This window comes from Arachis ipaensis, chromosome B10, assembly GCF_059453495.1.
Source record: "Arachis ipaensis isolate K30076 ecotype BB chromosome B10, ASM5945349v1, whole genome shotgun sequence".
Taxonomy (NCBI): Eukaryota; Viridiplantae; Streptophyta; class Magnoliopsida; order Fabales; family Fabaceae; genus Arachis; species Arachis ipaensis.
In genome coordinates this window covers 599,374-619,245 of record NC_142435.1, presented here as the reverse complement: position 1 = coordinate 619,245, position 19,872 = coordinate 599,374, and the positions used below count along the sequence as shown (strand labels likewise).

The following is a 19,872-nucleotide window of genomic DNA, read 5'->3' as shown; positions in this document are numbered from 1 at the left end:
CGTGTTTAGTTAAAAATGATCATATATCTTATTAATTAAAATTAATTCTTTCAAAAAAATTTAAAAATTTGAAAATAAATGATAAATTATTAATTATTTGAAAGATACAATACCTTTATAGAATACAAGATATAAGATATTTTTATAAAATTTTTTCTTTCAACAACGTAAATTTAAAAAAAAAATAAGTATTTTTTATAAAAAAAATATCTAAAGTACATAATGTGATTACCAAAATATAACTACGTAAGTTATTATTAATATAATAATATAAATTTTAAATATGATAATATAAAATAGACATATGATTTTTTTAAATAAATATAGAGATTATTATATAAAAACTAATTTAAAAGTTACAAAGACTTGAGGATATAATATTAAATTAGTTAAGTGAAAAATATTAGTGAATTAAATAATTAAGACATAAATCTATCACATAATAAAAAATAATACATATAAAAATACTAAATTATATAATATTTTTTATATTTTTAAATACATATCTCATATATAAATATAGTTTCTAAAAATTTTGGGGGGCCGAAACCACTACCCGCCCCCCTCTAAGTCCGTCCCTCTATATATATATATATATATATACTCATTTTCTTAATTATTCTTTTAATTTTTTATCTTTTTAATATTTTTAAAAGTAACTTATATATAAATTTTTACTGACTTAAATATTTAAAAAGTAATTAACAGGATGAATAATTAATACTCCTAATTATTACTCAGCGTATAAAACTAGGTCAAAATGTATGAAATTTAAGTTTAAATTTTTCTATTGTTAATGTACCAAAACTTATTATCACATTGCAAGCAGGACCATTTTTTCCCTTTTTAATTCTTTGTTTTATTGTTTCTTTTTCTTTTTCTTTTTCTTTTTAAGTATGAATTAAGAAGGACCACGCCTTAAATCATAACACGTATATTTAGTTATTTACATCTCAAGATGTTATAGGTTTTGCATCCTTTTGACTCAGCTGAAAAGGATACATATATCTAGTGTGATTTTATGCAAGTTCCCTTGAATTTATTAATTAGTTTGCAATAATAATTTGATGAATAACACAAACAAACAAAGAAATAAGAGAAAGCAAATATAAATGCACACTCCTATATATGAACAAGAAGGAAGCTATCTTATCTTATAATAATAATAAGAAAAAAGATAAATAAATCTTTGATTTTATAATTCGAAGATACATAAGTCATTGACTAATTAAAAATACAAAAACGTCTTTCATTTTTTTAAAATACGAGACATCTAAGTCTTTCTGTCCAAAATATATAGATATATAAGTCCTCCAAAAAAACTTAGATGTCTTGTGTTTTTAAAAATAAAAAATACTTTTATATTTTTAATTAGTTAGATAAAAAATAAAGGGCCTATTTAATTTGTCATTTTCTCTAATAATAAAAGAGCATATATAAATCAAGTTGAGTTGGTCTAATGGTTAGCTCACTAGTCCGCTTAAACAAGTGTCGGAGATTTGAATCCTGTTTTATACATGCAGCAATCCATTGAACAGCATACATATATAGAGAGGTTTTCCTTTTTTTTTTTTTGGGTGCTATTTGGCTTGAAAGGGATACATGCTATATAGTATGCAAACACCCTATTAATTAGTATCACTTTCTAATGCTTGCTAGAAGGAGGATATGATTATTTATGTGACATTTGAAAATTATTTTAGGATAGAAATATGTAATTTACTTTAAAATATATATATATATATATATATATATATATATATATAGAGAGAGAGAGAGATGAATAGAAACAAAAATATATAATGTTCTATCTTAAAATAATATTTCTTCATTTTCTTTTAAATAGAGTGTTTGGAAGTTGTTTTTAAGTTTTAATGTATAAATTAAATAAAAAGGAAGGTAATAATAGATAAACTTGTTTGTTTACCCGTGATATACATAATTACATAGAGAAGCCAAAAAGTTTTTGTATGATGATGATTAATTTTTTTTTTTTACCTTTTAAAAATTAGTAAAAATTGTCCCCATTCTAATTAACTAACTATATTTGTGTCACATCAGGACAACTTAAAAACGCTACTCTAAAAACTAAATTAAAGAACAAATGCATCAGGAACAGAAATCCAATAATATTTTTGTCTCATCTTTAATTTATCTTAAAACACTTTGATATTTCTAGGCATGAAAAAGAATGAAAAATTTTAGTACAAGAAAATTCTCTCTCAATCATGCTACGAATTTAATTATATTATTTTTACTAATTAAAAACAAAAAATCATATTATTTAGACATAATTAATAATAACATAACTAATTAATCAAAACCCTATAATAATGGCAACCATATATATGTAACCACGTTCACTAGACATATTTAAGTATTGATTTGGAAGGTTTGGCTTTAATCTCTATCACTCATTAATTTTGAGATGGGAACATAATAATAGAAATTAACAATAATAATATTGTTTAGGGTAAAATATATATTTTTTGTCCTTAAAATTTGTTAAAAATTTTAAAAATAATCTTAAGTTTTATTTTGTTTTAATTTTGTCCTAAAGTTTTCAATTTACATCAAATATAAATATATCTCTGACAGCTAATTTTTTGAAAAATTTAGAATCAATTCATTTACAATTTCACAATAACAACCTTCAATACAAATAAATCAGATATAGTTATCACGCATCATTACTGAATTAGTCCTAAATTTTTTAAAAATTTAGGTGTCAGAGCTATATTTGATGTAAATAAAAAATTTTAGGAATAAAATTAAAAAAAATAAAATTTAAAAGTATTTTCAAAATTTGTGACAAATTTTAAAGATAAAAAATATAAGAAATATATTTATACGAAAAACTTTTAAGTATACTAGTACATCGGTATTTTAGTAATTTTTAATCGTTAATCTTAATTATAAAAAATGTATATAATAATAATTAAGATTAACAATTAAAAATTACTAAAATACCGGTGTTGATATACTTTTTAATTTCAAATTAGATAAGAGTTCCACGAAGCAACAATGAAGGGATCCTTCTCATTTTTTCGAGTTTTTGTTTTATTTTAATATTTAACAACAATGGAAATGATTTATTCACTTGAATATATATTTATATTCATATATTCAAATGAATAATAAGAAAAATTCGTATATATAGAAAGAATTTAACAAAAGATATAAATATTTCAATAATTATTATTATATCTTTTTTATTTTGTGATTTTATTCTATAAATTTAATTAATTATATTAAATTGATAAATTTAAAAGTTGAATTCAATTTCTATTACTTAAAAACTTTCTTATACTTTATCTTATTGTTTATTTGTTTGATAATAAGTGAAAAGAAATGAAGGACCCTACAATGGTAGACAATAGCACATGTTGAATATGAGGCTAAGTAGTGGTTCTTCCATATCAAAGTGGGAAAAGCATATAAAAGTTTTAATTTCAAACAACATGTTGAATAAAGCTCATAAGTGTGTATATGTGTGCCTCACACATCAAAAGTGGGAAAAACCTAATGCTTTCACATACAATACCATGGTAGCTAGAGCCACTACTCTTCTATATATATAATCCATGGTTTTCATACTTAGTGCATCTATGCATGTTTCAAACTTTATCCTCCTGTATCCAACTAATTATTACACACTTATCTAATTCTAGATATGACTTGACGTATTATTATTATTTTTTTTAATTTATATGAAGCTTTTATTCATTCACATACATCTCAATATATTTATTTAATTTATGTAAACTATATAGTTTTCCTTCTTAAAGCATAATTTATTATTTCTAGTTGAAAATAGTTGTTTAAGTTAATTTGGAGAATTTTTTTCACAAGTAATTGTTCAAGGAGGGAAAAAATTAGATAATATATATTCATTATTAAATATTTTCATAATAATCACATACACAAATATAGCTAATAAGTTGCTCTAAATTTTTTCTTTTCATTTTCTCTAATTTATGTCCGCAATTAAAACAAATTTATGAAGCACGGACACTTCGTTGAGTTGTCGTGTTCGCGTGTCGGACACATTTCGGACACGACACTTATCGACACTCGTCCGACACGCGTGTCTACTGTGTCCAACCGTGTCTTAATAAAAAATAAAAAATTCTTCTCCAGATCAGACACACCTGGACACACCTAAATACCATCATATGTCATTGCGTCCTGTCTTATTCTTAACATATATTTTTAAAATAAATTTAGATATAGTATATATTATTATTTATTAAAACAAAAAATATTTTAAATACTTGATATAATTAAAATAAGACATTAAAAATAATTAAAAAATTTAATTTATATTTTAATATCAATAAAATATCAAAATATCATTACAATTTATCTAAATGCTTTATATTTTATATGTATGCGTATCCCCGTGTCATGTAAGATTTTAAAATTCGCATGTCGGCGTGTCCCGAGTCGTGTCGTGTCCCGTATTCGTGTCCGTATCAGTGTCTATGCATCATAGAAACAAATTAAACAGTTACTTTTAATTATAAGAGAGTTACTGTATATCTTCTTTAATTATTATTTAACCTAACAAATTAATTAATTAAATTAAAGTGATCAATCTTTTCCGATGCATGAAATTTCATTTTCAAGAATAAATAAAGAGATTGTTTTATGCAAACAGAATCCTAACTACTATTGCGCAAAGATTAGCCTTTTCATCAATTAATTCCCACCATCATCAAACATCAATGTTTTGCTTTGCTTTTCTTGCACAACAAGAAGAGAAAAAAAAATTAATAAAATTAAAAAATAAAAAGAGCATACTTTAATTTGGATTAGAAGATCGAATTTAGCACAAAAAATTGAGCAAGTGCAAGACTCTTAAGATGTTGACATCTAGTGGCTCAAAGAAGAAACTGTTGTTTAAAGTGATGAGGATTATTACACATTACATAATTAAGCTTTTTCATAAAGTATATATAGCAACACTATCTACCAACCTGAATTAAAAAAAATAAAGATTTAATTACTCTGTTGGTCTCTATAGTTTTGCAAAATTTTTAATTAGGTTCCTATATTTTTTTTTAATTGAGACCTTGCACTAATTTTTTTTTAATTGGGTCCCTACACTTTTTTTCCTTTTATTTAGGTCTCTATACCAATTTTTTTTTATTTGGGTCCCTATAAAATTAAGCCAATTACTATTAATAAGAAAAACTTAATTGAAAAAAAAATTTAGTGTAGGGACTCAATTAAAAAGAAAAAAAGTATAGAGACCTAATTAAAAATTTCACAAAACTATAGGACCAATAGAGTAATTAAACAAAAAATAAATAAAATAAAATAAAATAAAATATCCATATGATTCTCTCTAAAAAAGAAAACCAAATTACTATTTTGTTCCATTGGTTCATTTTCAGCATCATATGTATGTCTGTTCCAATAAAAAAATTAGAATAGTGAGATCTCTGAAAATGGACAAGACTATAACCCTAATTAACCAAACCTTATAAATATATGAGAAAGATAACTTTTTCTTTTTAATTTAATTTGCACGTACAACATGGGACGTACTGTTGTCCATTTATACATGAATCAATTAAATATAATCCAAGTAATTTTTTTTTTTTTTGGGAATACTTAAATTAAAGCACGTCTTGCTTGTACTTTAATTTGTATGGATTCCATCATCCTTAAATTTTGATATGAGTGGTTATCTTTTAATATTTAATTTATTTTTTACTATTAATTAAATATCGTTAGATGTCATATTAAAGTATTAACACATGTTTAGCTGTATGTTTGTTCAAAATAAAAGGGTAAAATACTAAAAAGAAATTACATATCAATTCATATATTATAAAAAATAATTAATTATCAAACGCGCACCGAACCCTATGTTTACCTTAATTAAACCAACAAACATATTGACACAAAAAATTAAAAACCAACAAACATATATATGCATATAAAAAATTTTCATATATACTTAAAAGCAACCACAAACTTAAGTAATATATATGTTAATATTTATATACATGTTAATTTATAAATAGTTTAATTAAGTAATTAATCATTAAAAATAATCAAAACTATTATAATATGTAAAATAATTAAATTTGTAATGGATAAATAACGATCAAACTTAATTTATTTACAATAATAGTATAATACTTTTTTTATGAAATATCAAATACGTGTATATATATATATATATATATATATATATATATATATATATATATATATATATATATATATATATATATTGGTTATTTTTAGTATATACGTAACACACGTATATATTATATCCTATAGTAGATTTCAAGTAACATTTATCACTCAAGTGAAAATTGAAAAAAATAATTCAGTTACTTTTTGTTTTTATTCAAGAAACCGGAAAAATAAGGCCACCACTTGCTACTCTTTTATATTATCAACAAAGATAATTGGATAAGTGTAGATTTAGAACGCCTGAAAAACTTTATTATAACATAATTAAGATTGGTAAGATACTAAAACAAATTAAACACTAAACTTTAACATTAGTGGCAGGTACGTACTATATTAAACTGATGTTAAATAATAAATATAGTTCTTGTCTTTGTCTCTTTTCTCTGAAGAAATTTAAAATTATTTACTAGCCGAAAAGTTTAGATTCACATTCGATTTAGTGAAGTGTGTGGGTTTTGAAAAACGCATTATTTTTTGGCTTTGAACGGTATACTTGTATATAGTTTATTTAATTTAGTGATATATATTATAATATACACAATGCAATTATTTATTGTATTGAACGGATTAAAAGAGAAAGATTAAAAAAAAAAAAAAAAACCGTAGGAATTTATGCCTGCATGATACGTTTCTTCTCTCCATATTCTTAACTATATATATAAACCTACTTTTTTTTTTCTTTCTTTTTTTTTTTTTTCCCTTCTAATCCTAACAACACTAATAATGATAAAGAAAAAACACTAGTCAATATTCTACTACTCTTCCAACAACTCCTATATGCTTTCTAGTATTCTTGACTATCCACTAAAATGTTCTCAGACTACTAATAATTTTTCTCTTTCAAGTAGTTAACTATATATATATATATATATATATATATATATATATATATATATATATATATATATATATATATAAATAAATAAAAAAACCAGAGCTTAAATTAAGGACACACAGAAAATACTAAATTATATGAGGGGTGTGTGTATCAATTTATATTTTAGTTATGATCTATTTGTAGTACTTAAAAGGTGCATCTATTAGTATTATGTTAAATTAATGTATCATTATTATTTAACTGTATTTGGCTATTTTTTCATATTTCATCTTAATTAGGTATTATTTATATTTACAATTTATAAATGAAACAACTATTATTGGATATATATAAATTATTTCCTTTTTGTACACAAACAACTACTAAATATTCTTTATTTATTTAGTAACAAATTGTTTATGTATATAATTTTAGAATATTAGTTATAAGAAAGAAAATAATCAATCAACAATACATTGATGTCAAAATAATTAACATACATACATATTAATATATTATGTTAATATGTGCATACACTTAATTTTATGTAAAATTAATAGTTAAATTTTTTTAAATAATTTAATAAATTTAATTAATTTATTATCTAACAGCTCTCAATTATCAACTTCACATAAAATTAACTAATAAAAATAGGGTATTAATATGATAAAACATGAATGGAATAGAATAGCTTAACTAGTAAGAATGGGGTATTAATCAATGTCCCTTTCCTCTACCTACATTTTCCCTTATTAATAGGCAGTGTTCCCCACACTCTTTTAACCTACCAGACACAGTGAAAATGAGAGTGTGTTATGTTATTAATAGAGAACTATTTCAAGCTACTTTTCCTCCCTTCAATATCTCTATCCCTCTCAATACTCTCCTTTGGTCAATGTCTTCTCTTCTCACATTGACCCGTATATCTTCATTAAGCAAATAATACCCCTATTGAAAGTGAACCCTAATTTTTTCACAAACTAAAATTTTTATATGAGTAAAGTGATATATAAATTCTTTAAAATTTATATTTTGAACAGATTAATTTTTAAAAAAATATATACTAATAAAATCTTTTATAATAATAGACGTAGACAAATGTGTTTAAATTAAAATTTGTACCCTAATCATAAGAATTAATCTGAAGATAATATATCCATTACATTTTTTTATCGTAAATGACTTTATTAGTATTTTTTTAAATTTAATATTTTAAAGTATAAATTTTTAAAAATTTATTTGTCACTCTATTCTTTCTTTAAATTATTGTTTATTTTTTTTTGTTAATTCTTAAATTTTACCTTGCAAACTTAACTCTACTGGCCACACACGTTGACATGATAACTGACAAGTGAAACACACTAAATTTTTAAAAATTTTTGTTAGAATTTGGGGGCAAAATAATTTGGTTATGAGATTAAAATTAGTGTTTGAGTTTAAAATGGGTGCAATGTGGTATTTGTAGATTGGTGGTGTCAGAAGATACTTTTAACATGTGGGGTTACGTGTTGTTTGTAAACTACAACACATGGGGACGTGTTGAGTCAGCACATGGTTGGGCGTGAATGCCATTTGGCAAAATTTGGTTGCACGAACCTGCAACACATGGGGGTGTGCTGAGTCAGCACATGAGTGGGCGTGAATGTCACGTGGCAAAGTCTGATTGCACGAGACTACAACATATGGGGTGGCGTGCTGAATCAACACCAGGGGGCGTGTTACACATATCGAAAGCTGGTTGGTTGGTAATCGCAACACGGGGGTGAACGTGCTGAGTACTTCATCTATATAAGGCAAAGTCCGATACCATTTTCATTGCGAGGAAGAGTGTTCTTTGAGTGTGTTGCTAGTGTAATGGAGAAAACCGCAAACGTGATAGTGTATTGCAATGGTGAGATTATACGAAATACTCATGAGGGAGTGAGGTTTGTGTGTCAGAATCCATTTTCGTTTGTGGTTCCATGCACCATGACGTTTATCGAGCTTTAAAACGGTCTCTGTCAAAACATGGAGAACAGTATATTGAGGAGAGTGAGCAGTATATTGTACCAGAATTCGGTTATAGTTTTGGTGGTCTAATACAGTATGATATCATGCCGATCATTGACGAGGAGATTATGCACAATATGTTCCAGATTCACCGATAAACTCAAATGCGACAGCCACAGATTGAGTTGTATGTTGAGTTTGAAGACGTAGAGGCAGATGGATTCAAAATGATTTAGATATAGAGGATGATAGAGCTGCAGTGTACGAAGGAATGAATAGTGACAGCGAAGAGGACTTCGAAGCCACTTATGAAGCTGGCAATGAAGACGAGGATAGTGATGTGGGAGTCGAAGCAGAAGTAGAGAATGTGGTGGTTCACCCGCAGTCAATCAACCGATGAACGTCCCACTTTTTATGCGTAATTTGGATCTTGACGCGATAAATGCACCGGAATTTCCGGAATATGCAAACATAGGTACGTGATGAGTGAATAATATGTTTTTGTAAATTTATATTTCGGATGGATCAATGAATGATGATTTCTGCTTTTTATAGGTGTTGCTGATCCTGAGGACGGAGAGTTCAGGATAGGAATGGAGTACAGTTCTAGAAAGTCTGTCGTCGCAGCAATCAGAAGTTACACTATCTCTAGAGGAGTCGACTACAATGTTTATGAGTCCGAACCATTGACGTTCTATGCAAAATGCAAGACGTATAGGCGTGGGTGCAACTGGCTTATCCGAGCCAGTTTAATACGGAAAAAAGGTTGTTGGGAGATACGGAGATACAACGGCAGGCACACATGCACCATGAGAACGATTTCACAAGATCATTCCAAGTTAGACTCGGACACAGTTGCTGAGGCTATAAGGCCGTTGGTTGAGAGTGACCCGTCCATCAAGGTCAAATCTATAATTGCGGAAGTCCAGTAAAGGTTTAACTACACCATCAGTTACCGAAAGACTTGGTTGGCAAAGTAGAAGTCTATAACCAAAGTTTTCGGTGGTTGGAAGGATTCTCATCAAACTTTGCCATGGTGGCTCTCGGTCATGACTCAAAATGTCTGGTTCAATAGTCCAAATAAAAACACAACCATTGTACAACGGAATAAATAAGAAAGATGAAGTACACTGAGAGAGACTCTTAAAAAACATTTGGGATAAGTACTTTTTTCGTTCCCAAGGTGTGGGGTTGAAATCAAAATCGTCCCCGACCTTTTTTTCTTATTAAAATCATCTTCAACGTTTAAAAACGCTTTAAAACCATCCTTTCCCGAATTTTTGGACCAAAATACCCTCATCATCATCATTCTCCTCTTCACCTTCCTCACCCCACCACCACCACCACCACCACCACCAACACAAACACCACCACCAACACCAACCAACACCAACACCAAGACCACCAAACAACAGCAACAACACCATACCACCACAACCACCATCAACACCACCACCACCACCACCACCATCAAACCCCTCACCGTAACCCCCCACCCCTCACCCCACTCCCTCACCCCCTCACCCCCTCACCGTAACCCCCACCCCCTCACCCCACTCCCTCACCGTAACCCCCCACCCCCTTCCTCATGCCCCTCTCTTCATGGTCGTCATCATCATCATCATCATCATCAACAGATTTCATCAACAACAACAAATTTCATCAAAAATTCAGAAATTCAAATTTCAGCAACAACAACAAATTTCATCAAAAATCCAGTTCACAGAAGAAGAAGAAGAAGATGATGATGATGATGATGATGGTGGTGGTGGTCGTGCGGTGGTGTAGTGGTGCGGTGCGGTGCGGCAGGACGACAGGGGTGCGGTGCGATGCGGCAGGACGGCAGGGCGGCAGTGCAGGACGGCAGTCCCCCTTCTCTCCCCCCTCCTCCCCTTTTTCTCGCGGCCTCCCCCCTTTCTTTCTCTCCCCAGTCCCCACTCCTTTTTTTCTTTTTATTTATTTATTTTATATTTATTTTATTTTATAATTTTTTAATAATAAAGGGTAATTTGGTAAAAAAAATAAAATTGAAGTAAAAAAGGACAATTTTATAACGTTTTGTAACGTTGAGGATGATTTTAATAAGAAAAAAAGGTCGGGGACGATTTTGATTTCGACCCCAGACCTTGGGAACGAAAAAAGTATTTATCCCAAAACATTTACTTATTTAAATATTATACATAATAATTAGTACAAATAATAATATTTATTTTTAAAAATATATTAAAAACCAATATAGTAATAATATTTATATTAAAAAATAAATGAACATATATAACATTTATATTCGAAAAAAAATGTAAATAATATTTACATTTATATAAAACAAAACATATATAATTATATTAGACAACTAAAAATATTATTCGTAAATATTATTAAAAAAAATTATTCTAAAATAATAATATTATATTTTCATATATTACTAACAATAATAAAAATAAAAAAATAATTTAAATACATAAAATAATAAAATTTATGAACTTATATAAACTGGATGATCCAAATAATTAATGATATGTTCTTCAAGTGTCGTATAATTACATACTATTTTTAAACACTACAAATTAATAATTTTTTTATATAATTTTTTTTAAACAACCCTAACTCTAACACTCTTCTTCAGCCTCTCAACTTCTTCTCTCACAATCAAATTGTGAGGCATTCAACAACAACACAAAAAAAAAAAAAATTAACTCTTACATTCATCTTCACTCTCTCAACTTCTCCTCTCACCGTGAACATATGAAGCATTCATGCATGAGAAATGGTTCTAGAAGTTTAATTTATAGTAGGACTTTGAACATTGTTGCTGATTACCAGAATGAGGGACTGTCCTCTGCATGCAGACTACCTGCGCTCCTGTGTTGCTCCAGATTTCTCGGAAAGAAGCAAAGGTTGTGCTGGCTTGCCAAGATTCAGAGGCTGCGTGTTGGCAGGGCTGTACTACACGTCCCTCCAACTCACCTCACCACGTCCACCACGTGCCTATTTCCATTGCTTGACATGCCTCGGAGGCACTTGTGAACACGTCCCTCACTGTGTTGAAACTGAATTCCATCATTTTGCAATATACCTACATTCTCAATATTTAGCCAATACACTACCGTAACTTCTATAAAAAAAATAATTTTTGGAATCTGGAATACAATATATTTATAGAATATAAAGAATGGTATGAATTACAATAATATATAGATAAATTATAATATTTTAATATTTTATTAATATTAAATAACAAGTTATTTTTTTAATTTTTTGTTCATATTAAATATTTTAGATAATTTTTTATATTAATAATTATTAATAGATACTATTTTTTAATCCAATTCAAGAATATAAAGCAAAAATAAAATTAAACACATCTTTTTACTAAAGTATAGTTGAACACAAATGACATATATATTATGTTTAAAATATATCCAACATGAAAATATAATAATTTCATATAATATAGGTAATTAATTCTATAATAATTTATTAATTCAAATAAAATCGTCTCTATACTCAAAGAGTATAAAAAATTCTTTTTCATAATATCTTTAATTTGATAAGCTAAAAGCTAATTTATAATTTGCTGTGAAATTTAAACTTCCATCTTCGATTAAACAGACTAGTAATTTAGACAGAATAAACTATAAACCTACACATTGATTGCGTTTTTATGTATTTTAAAAAAATGAAACATTGCTTAACCATTACTAAACTTAAGATTAGCTGAAAAATTATTTAAAACTGAAAAGATTACGGCTAAAGATAAATCCTCTCCCTCAACTATATAAGTAGCTACCACAACCATTCACCTTTCCATAACCATAACACAAACCGCAAACACTTCTCTTCTCACTCTCTTTCTCTCTTAAAAAAACCAAAAAGAAAACAAACACTTTTCCAGTTTCTTAACTTCAATTCACTAAACATGACTCGCATGCTAAGAATCCTCCAGTCCGCCACCGCCAACAACGCCACCACCACCACCGCCATAGCTGCTGCCGTGCCACCGGCCGAGGCAGCGTCAGTCGAGTCCGACTTCGTCGTCATCCTCGCTGCGCTGCTCTGCGCTCTCATCTGCGTCGTCGGCCTCATCGCCGTCGCACGATGCGCCTGGCTCCGCCGCGTCCCCGTGGCAGGCACCGGAGCATCTCCACATCAGGCACTCGCCAACCGTGGACTCAAGAAGAAGGTACTCAACTCGTTACCGAAATTCACCTACGTCGAGGGCGACGACGCCAGTAACGGTGCTGACGCCAGTAACGGTGCTGACGCCGGCGTCCGGAGGAAGTGGACAGCCTCATCGGAATGCTCTATTTGTCTGGCGGAATTCGCCGCCGGCGACGAGGTCAGGGTGCTTCCGCAGTGCGGCCATGGCTTCCACGTGGCATGTATTGACACGTGGCTGGGATCACACTCCTCCTGCCCGTCCTGCCGCGCCGTCCTGGCCGTTGGGAGATGCCAAAAATGCGGCCAGTTTCCGGCTGTTCCAAACGGCGCTACCGTAGTAGCAATTGCCGGCGAAACGGAATTAAAATCTGTCGTCGGCAACAGCAATGGTAACGCCGAGAGTAATATCCGGCATGCTAGCAATGATTTCTTGCCTTAAAAGTTATACTTTCAAAAAAAATTCGGAAAATTACCACAAAGGTGTAATTAGTTGCAATTATACCAGATAAGAGTATTATTGCTGCCACAGGCACGGTTGCGGATCATAATTAAAAACCAAAGATGTATTTCTATGTATATTTTTAGAGGCTTCTTAATTTTTGTTATTTTTTTATTACTAGTTTTTGTTTTAGTCCTTTAAGTTGATCCGAAGAGATTGATTATTTGGGCGATTTTTCTCTTGTTAACACCCTTCCCTACTTGAAGTAGTTATTACCCTCTTTAATTTGTTTTGTTTAATCTTTTTTTTTTCTTTTACAAAGGAAGTGTATGTACTCTATAATCTAATTGTATATATAACTTTATTATTCAATAATCTTAGTTATTATTTTACTGTGCTACAATTTTTCTCTTTTTCTTTTTTGTCTCAAGGGACATGGTCTCCATTGTTTTAGAATAGCACAAGATGATCAAGGAGGATGAGTAAAATTTGCAATTATTTTCATTTCTTTGTAGAAACTACCATGCTGTAATAAAAGATTTGGATCTTTGTTTTTTTAATATATAAAATTAGTGTAGCAGTGAATTGAGGGGGAGAATATATAATTCTAGTTATAAGAAATAAAAAGTTAATTATGGAACTCTTAAATTAAGTTTTCAAGCCAAGTACAGTAGTTTTTGGAAAAGGACAACCCAATAATAATGCCTCTAGTATATGGAAAATGTTACTGTATTTTCCTCTTTATTTTCTTTTGTTTGTATTTTTTTAACATCAAAATCATGCATTAGCATTTTGTTATAGCAATAGACATGATATGTCTCACTTATAGTAGACATTAAAGCAATGACATGTAACTAAAACTGCATGCGTGATCATCTAGCTAGTTGGAAAGTTGGATTATTATAGATTATGGATTAATAATAATAATAATAATTAAAAAAAAACATGTTATGGCATGGCATGGCATGGCATGCATGCATGATATATATACTCTGCATAGAAGAATGTAACATGTAAATAGATCAAAAATCGTATTAATTACCAACTCCTGTAGTCTAAATAAAATTCATATTTTATTTAATGATAAATTGTTTATATAATATGTAAGTTCTTGAAATGCTATATAGTCCAAACAAGAAGCGCTGTGGTTTTGAAACTTCCTGTGTGTCTATACTCAGTTTATGTTCTACTTTTTGTTTTGAGTTTATGCAGCATGAAAAACTGGTTTCAGCTTTTCTTTTCTTTTTCTAAATGCACTTTTGTTGGGTACCAATTATTACCAAGCATTCTCTGACCAATAAAAAAGGGGAACTACCATGACCAAGCACTTTGTAGTTTGTACCAATTATTACCAAGCATGTAGTCATAATTGTGCATATTTGTGCATCAATTAGGTCAGTCATACTAATGAGAAGAAGTATTATTTTGAGTAAAAGGGTATCAAGAAATTTTCATAATGTTAATGCTCAATGCTAAACCATCACTAGTTAGAATATAAGTAACCTAAGCTTCTACTAGAAGCTTGATTTCCACTAGGTGTAGTGTTGATCCTTTTATTTCTTTTTTTAGTATTTAACTAATCTCTTTTGGAAAAAGAAATACCCAAAAATAGGGACCAAGACAAATTAAAATAAAGGTTAAAGTGAAGATAAGACAAAAGAGGGAACATAAAGGTAGTGCAAGTGTTTATTTTATGGAGTTAAAGAAATAATAACAATAATAGAGAGTTATTAAATAAAGGTGGTGATGCCTTTTGGGTACCTACAATATGGTGATGGTCCTCTTCTTGCATCTATCCAAATTCCCATTAACTATCTTTCTTAATGGGAGGTCTATAAATAAGAGTTTCAACACCGTTGATGCCTAATTGTGTAGAAAAAGTAATACTTTGATGGCATCTTTCTACACTGTTGTTTAGTAGAATAATAATAATATAATGTATGTTTTTGTGTGGCCCCACCCACCATTTATCTTCCTAGGTTATCTTCTATTCCCCCCTCTCATGTGAAGCTTTAGTGAGAACAACTCACTAGCAAAGTTGAAAGTTGAGACTCGAAAAAGCAATATCCATATTTCCCTCAGATTCTCTAGATACATTATTAGGAAGCACCATGATTGCCAAAATATTACATCCATTTTCCCCTTTTTTTTTCCTTTAATTTTTTTCTTGTCATATGTAACTAACTTTTGTTATAAAAGTTCTACTAATTCGATTTTAAGAGTATTTTAGTCTTAAATTCTAAACTCCAAATCATATTTCGTTAATCGAATCATGGAACACCCATGTTTAATTAGATTTATTTTCACACCATTTTTTCTTTACTTTTTTGTTTTTATCCTAGTTGAGTTGGGGGAGTCATCAATCTATTGCTACTTTGCCTACTTTTTTTTTTCTTCATACTTTTTTCCATACCTTTTCCTTAGTATCTGACTTATCAGATGATGACAACTCCGCAGGCAAGTTGTTAGCTTTGCATACTACCTACTCTTTTCTTCCCCTCTTGTGACTCCTCAAATAAGTGCTGGTCAAATTTTTGAGATACCTTATGCTTTGGCCATCATCCATTGTATCCAAACTTGATTGTTACCTAAATTAATAATAGCTGTTTTATCATACCTACCACTGCTTACAGGTAAGGCTTTGTTAGCAAATTAAGAAACACACACAAAGCACATGAAATGATAGTAACTTATTCTTTTACTTCTACCCTCTAACTGGGGTTCTGTTTTATATACATCAAACACTTTATTTAATATAAGAAAAATACTTCACTACAAAAAAAAAAAAATACTAGAATATGTGACCAATTATGATAGGAGCAATTTTTTCTTTTTAACCACCATAACTTCTTCCAACCACTAAAATATGCTGCCATCTATGTGACAATTGTTTCTGAAAGAAATGAGGTAATCTATGCAGCACAGTTCATATGTTAAAAAAAGAAAGTCATAAAGAGAGGTAAAGAAACTCATCTAGTTTTTGAAAAACAACTAATCACCAAAGCATTTTGACTAGTGAGTATTTTTCAATCAACTATTCAGCTTACAGAACTGCAGAATGTGCTCAAGCTATCCACACAACACTATATTCATGTTAAGTACCATGAACATGGCCACATCATAATATTTTAACCATGTGCAGGAGCTACCAAGAGTAGCATGAAGAAGGACCCAATCCTTGTGGAAGAGGTTTGAGAGGTAGCATATCTTCCGAGTAATGCTCAAAATAAGTACCATGAAAGACATGCATTGATGGTTCTGTTAAACTTATAACTGAATTATGTAGAGTCAACATCTAATATGAACTAAGTTTCCTCTTCATCACTCTCACCCCCAAATAAGGAAGCCATTTTCATAGCAAGCTTCGCAGCCATGTCTCTCCTTTGGAAATCAGGCATCAACCTTAAACCTGCACGCATGTTCCCAATCTCGGACATCAACTGTTCCAAATCGTCTAACTCAAGACATTTATCCTCATCTTCAGAATGCATGATGCTGTGTGAGAAGTTCTTGTTATCCTCGCCTTCAGACCCAGTACTTGATGTTGTGGGTGGGACATCTTTATCAGATTTAATTTCATTCTTGTATTCACAATCTGTATTTGTATTGTTTTGAGGAACCAATCCCCCAGCTTCCAAAGAAGTCGCGGATACCCATGCTTGTTCAATTCCATCCCAAGGATCAGCTGAACCAGCCGACAGAACTTCATATTCTTGTTCATAATCAGATTCTTCTGATGATAACTCTGAAGAAAAACAGAGAACCAAAATTAGTGCTTGTATTGCACTGCCTGGCATATATTCGACATCAATAAAAGTGCCATACATCACACTTTAAGAAATGTAAGAGAAGAAAAATACCCTCTTTTGTAGGAAATGATGGTTGACTTATCCTATCACCAGATTTCAATACCATTCCAGGCCACATATGAGCAGAAAGAGCACCATAGAGACGTTCAACTCCTTGTAAATCACCATCTATAGACAAACCTGTAAACAGCAGTTCTTTTCTCTCAGAAATGTTATAAATGTATGCAAATCATATAATTTGAAAAAAAAATTCCAACATAAGTCAATGTTGTTTGGCAGGAAAGTTTGGTCATGAATAATGGCATTCCTACATGAACATGATCTATTAATCATCAATCTTAAATGACCCATCAATCAGCATCTGCCAGAGCAAAAAGCAGAATTCAATGGATTGTGTTGGCTTTAAAACAGGGAGGAGAATTTTACATTTGTCAAAATCAGCATTAGAAGCACAAGCCTCAATGAATTCAATATTGTGTTCGGTGCACCATTCTAAGCAGGACCTTCTGATATCCCATGATGGTTCTTCATCTCCCAGTAAACTAGTTCCTTCAGATTCAGATATTCCATACTCAGGGAGCTCCGAATAAGGATCAATAGCAGAGTCTTCAAGTTTCAGTAACCGTCTTCTGTATTCAGCATGAACTGGATGACCTGGAAGGAGGTCCACTTTGTTTCCAATGCATAATAATATCTCAAAGTTTTGAATATCAGTGCCAGATACCCAATCTTGGAGAGCAGTTAGAGAAGATGGCTGCATATAACAAGAAAAATGAAAATTAAGTTTACATTATATGAATATGTCACTGTAAATGCAAGCTTAAGGCAGGCAGAATAAAAAAAAGTAACCGAAGAATAGTTCACATGAATATTGATGTGTTTTGTTTATAGTTTGCAAACCAAGGTTCGGTCTAACAAAAAAAATAAACTTTTTATACTTCTGTCCAAACTATAGCACATGGTTAAAAACCATGTTAAAATATAGTTCAAACATAATGTTGAACAGGCCGAAATTAGTTGAAACTTGGTCTGCTTGCTTCAAACCATTGTTTGAGATTCGTCATGACCAAAAACAACACACACTAAAACAATGAAAGTAACCAAGATTTTTTCATGGAATAAATGATCGTTGACCAAAAAAACAAATTGAAGAGTAGTCAAGTGAAGGAACTAACATTATTCATGTCAAAAACCATCACCAGTGCTGCTGCCTGTTGAAACACGGGCAGGTTCCGGACAGAAAAATCATCACGAAGATGAGCCATCCACACAGAAACATCAGCAGTATAGTACTTAGTGTTGATAGTCCATCTGTTCAATCCCGGTCAAACACACACCCAATAACATTTAAAATTATGCTTCGAATAAGTTCGATAAAATAAAAGCTACTCAAAGTCAACGTACCCATGTACATTTACTTCAGAAGCTGAATCAAAAGCATCTTCACTATCAACAGAGAGCAACCCTAAAATTGACATCAAATACAACCAAATCCACATTACTTCATGTAAAAATATATCAGAAGAACCAAATTAAGAAATAATTGCAGAGTGGACATAGCATACCAATGATATGTTTTCCAACTGATTAAGAAAATATTTGATGTAGTTACTATCCAACTAAATTAAGCATAACTCATCAAGAAGGTTCTACTGTTAGAATCCATGACTCGGCAATCACACACACATTTGATACAATATAATCTAATGACAGCATAATAAACTTTACATTAATACATTGTGTGTGTGTGTGTAGGAGTACAGGAGTACATCAATCTAACTAACTAATATCTCTAATTAGCTTAAATAAATCACATTAGGTGTAATACTTAAGAGTATACTTACACCATTCAAAATTAATCAGTAAACCTTATTGCATTTGCACACCAATTGAACTTCATAAGTCATAACTACTACTACTACAGCATCTAGGTTTGATCCAATCACTTTTAAGTAAAAAACGAACGATAGTATCTAAGCAAGAATTATGCTAAAAAGTGTTACTTCAAAACAATATCTATATGAATATCAAGCACTAAAATTAGAGCAAACCAAAGTTAATAATCCAATTAAAGATAAAATTGGTAAACCAAAGATTTTTTTTTTTAATTAAAAACAAAAGAGAAGAAGAAAGGGAAAGAGAAAGATACGTGAAAGGATGGTTCGTTTGCCGACGTTGGAGGATCCAATGACGAAGATGGCGGGTCGGTTCTCCAGAGAGGCAATTGGCGATTCCATTTTTTTGAGCTCGAAGCTTCGAATTTCGCTGCTCTCACTCTGGCAGAGATGGGTGAGACCGTGAGAGTAAGAAGAAAATGAACCCGTAAAGCAGCTAAGGTTTAATTAAAAAAAAAAATTAATTAGTCTCTTAATATTATACTTTCACTAAATTTATAACTAAATTTATGTATATTTTTTTAGTTAGCTCCTTATACGAATTTTAAT

General features: G+C 30.3%; 2 protein-coding genes and 1 pseudogene across 2 annotated transcripts; 2 read left to right on the top strand and 1 right to left on the bottom strand.

The window, feature by feature from the left end:
- The first annotated feature begins 8,884 nt into the window (after positions 1-8,884).
- Positions 8,885-9,951, top strand: LOC148578908 (uncharacterized; annotated as a pseudogene).
- Positions 9,952-12,831: 2,880 nt separating this feature from the next.
- LOC107621583 (RING-H2 finger protein ATL80) lies at positions 12,832-14,019 on the top strand. Its single transcript, XM_016323617.3, has one exon. The coding sequence runs from the start codon at positions 12,939-12,941 to the stop codon at positions 13,617-13,619; it is 681 nt and encodes a 226-aa protein (XP_016179103.1). The 5' UTR covers positions 12,832-12,938; the 3' UTR covers positions 13,620-14,019.
- Positions 14,020-16,299: 2,280 nt separating this feature from the next.
- On the bottom strand, positions 16,300-19,789 carry LOC107623955 (uncharacterized). Its single transcript, XM_016326368.3, has 6 exons — positions 19,578-19,789; positions 18,833-18,893; positions 18,604-18,739; positions 17,855-18,182; positions 17,480-17,608; positions 16,300-17,364 (listed from the first exon to the last, which is right to left on the bottom strand). The coding sequence occupies exons 1-6, from the start codon at positions 19,663-19,665 to the stop codon at positions 16,925-16,927; spliced, it is 1,182 nt and encodes a 393-aa protein (XP_016181854.1). The 5' UTR covers positions 19,666-19,789; the 3' UTR covers positions 16,300-16,924.
- Between the last annotated feature and the right edge of the window lie 83 nt (positions 19,790-19,872).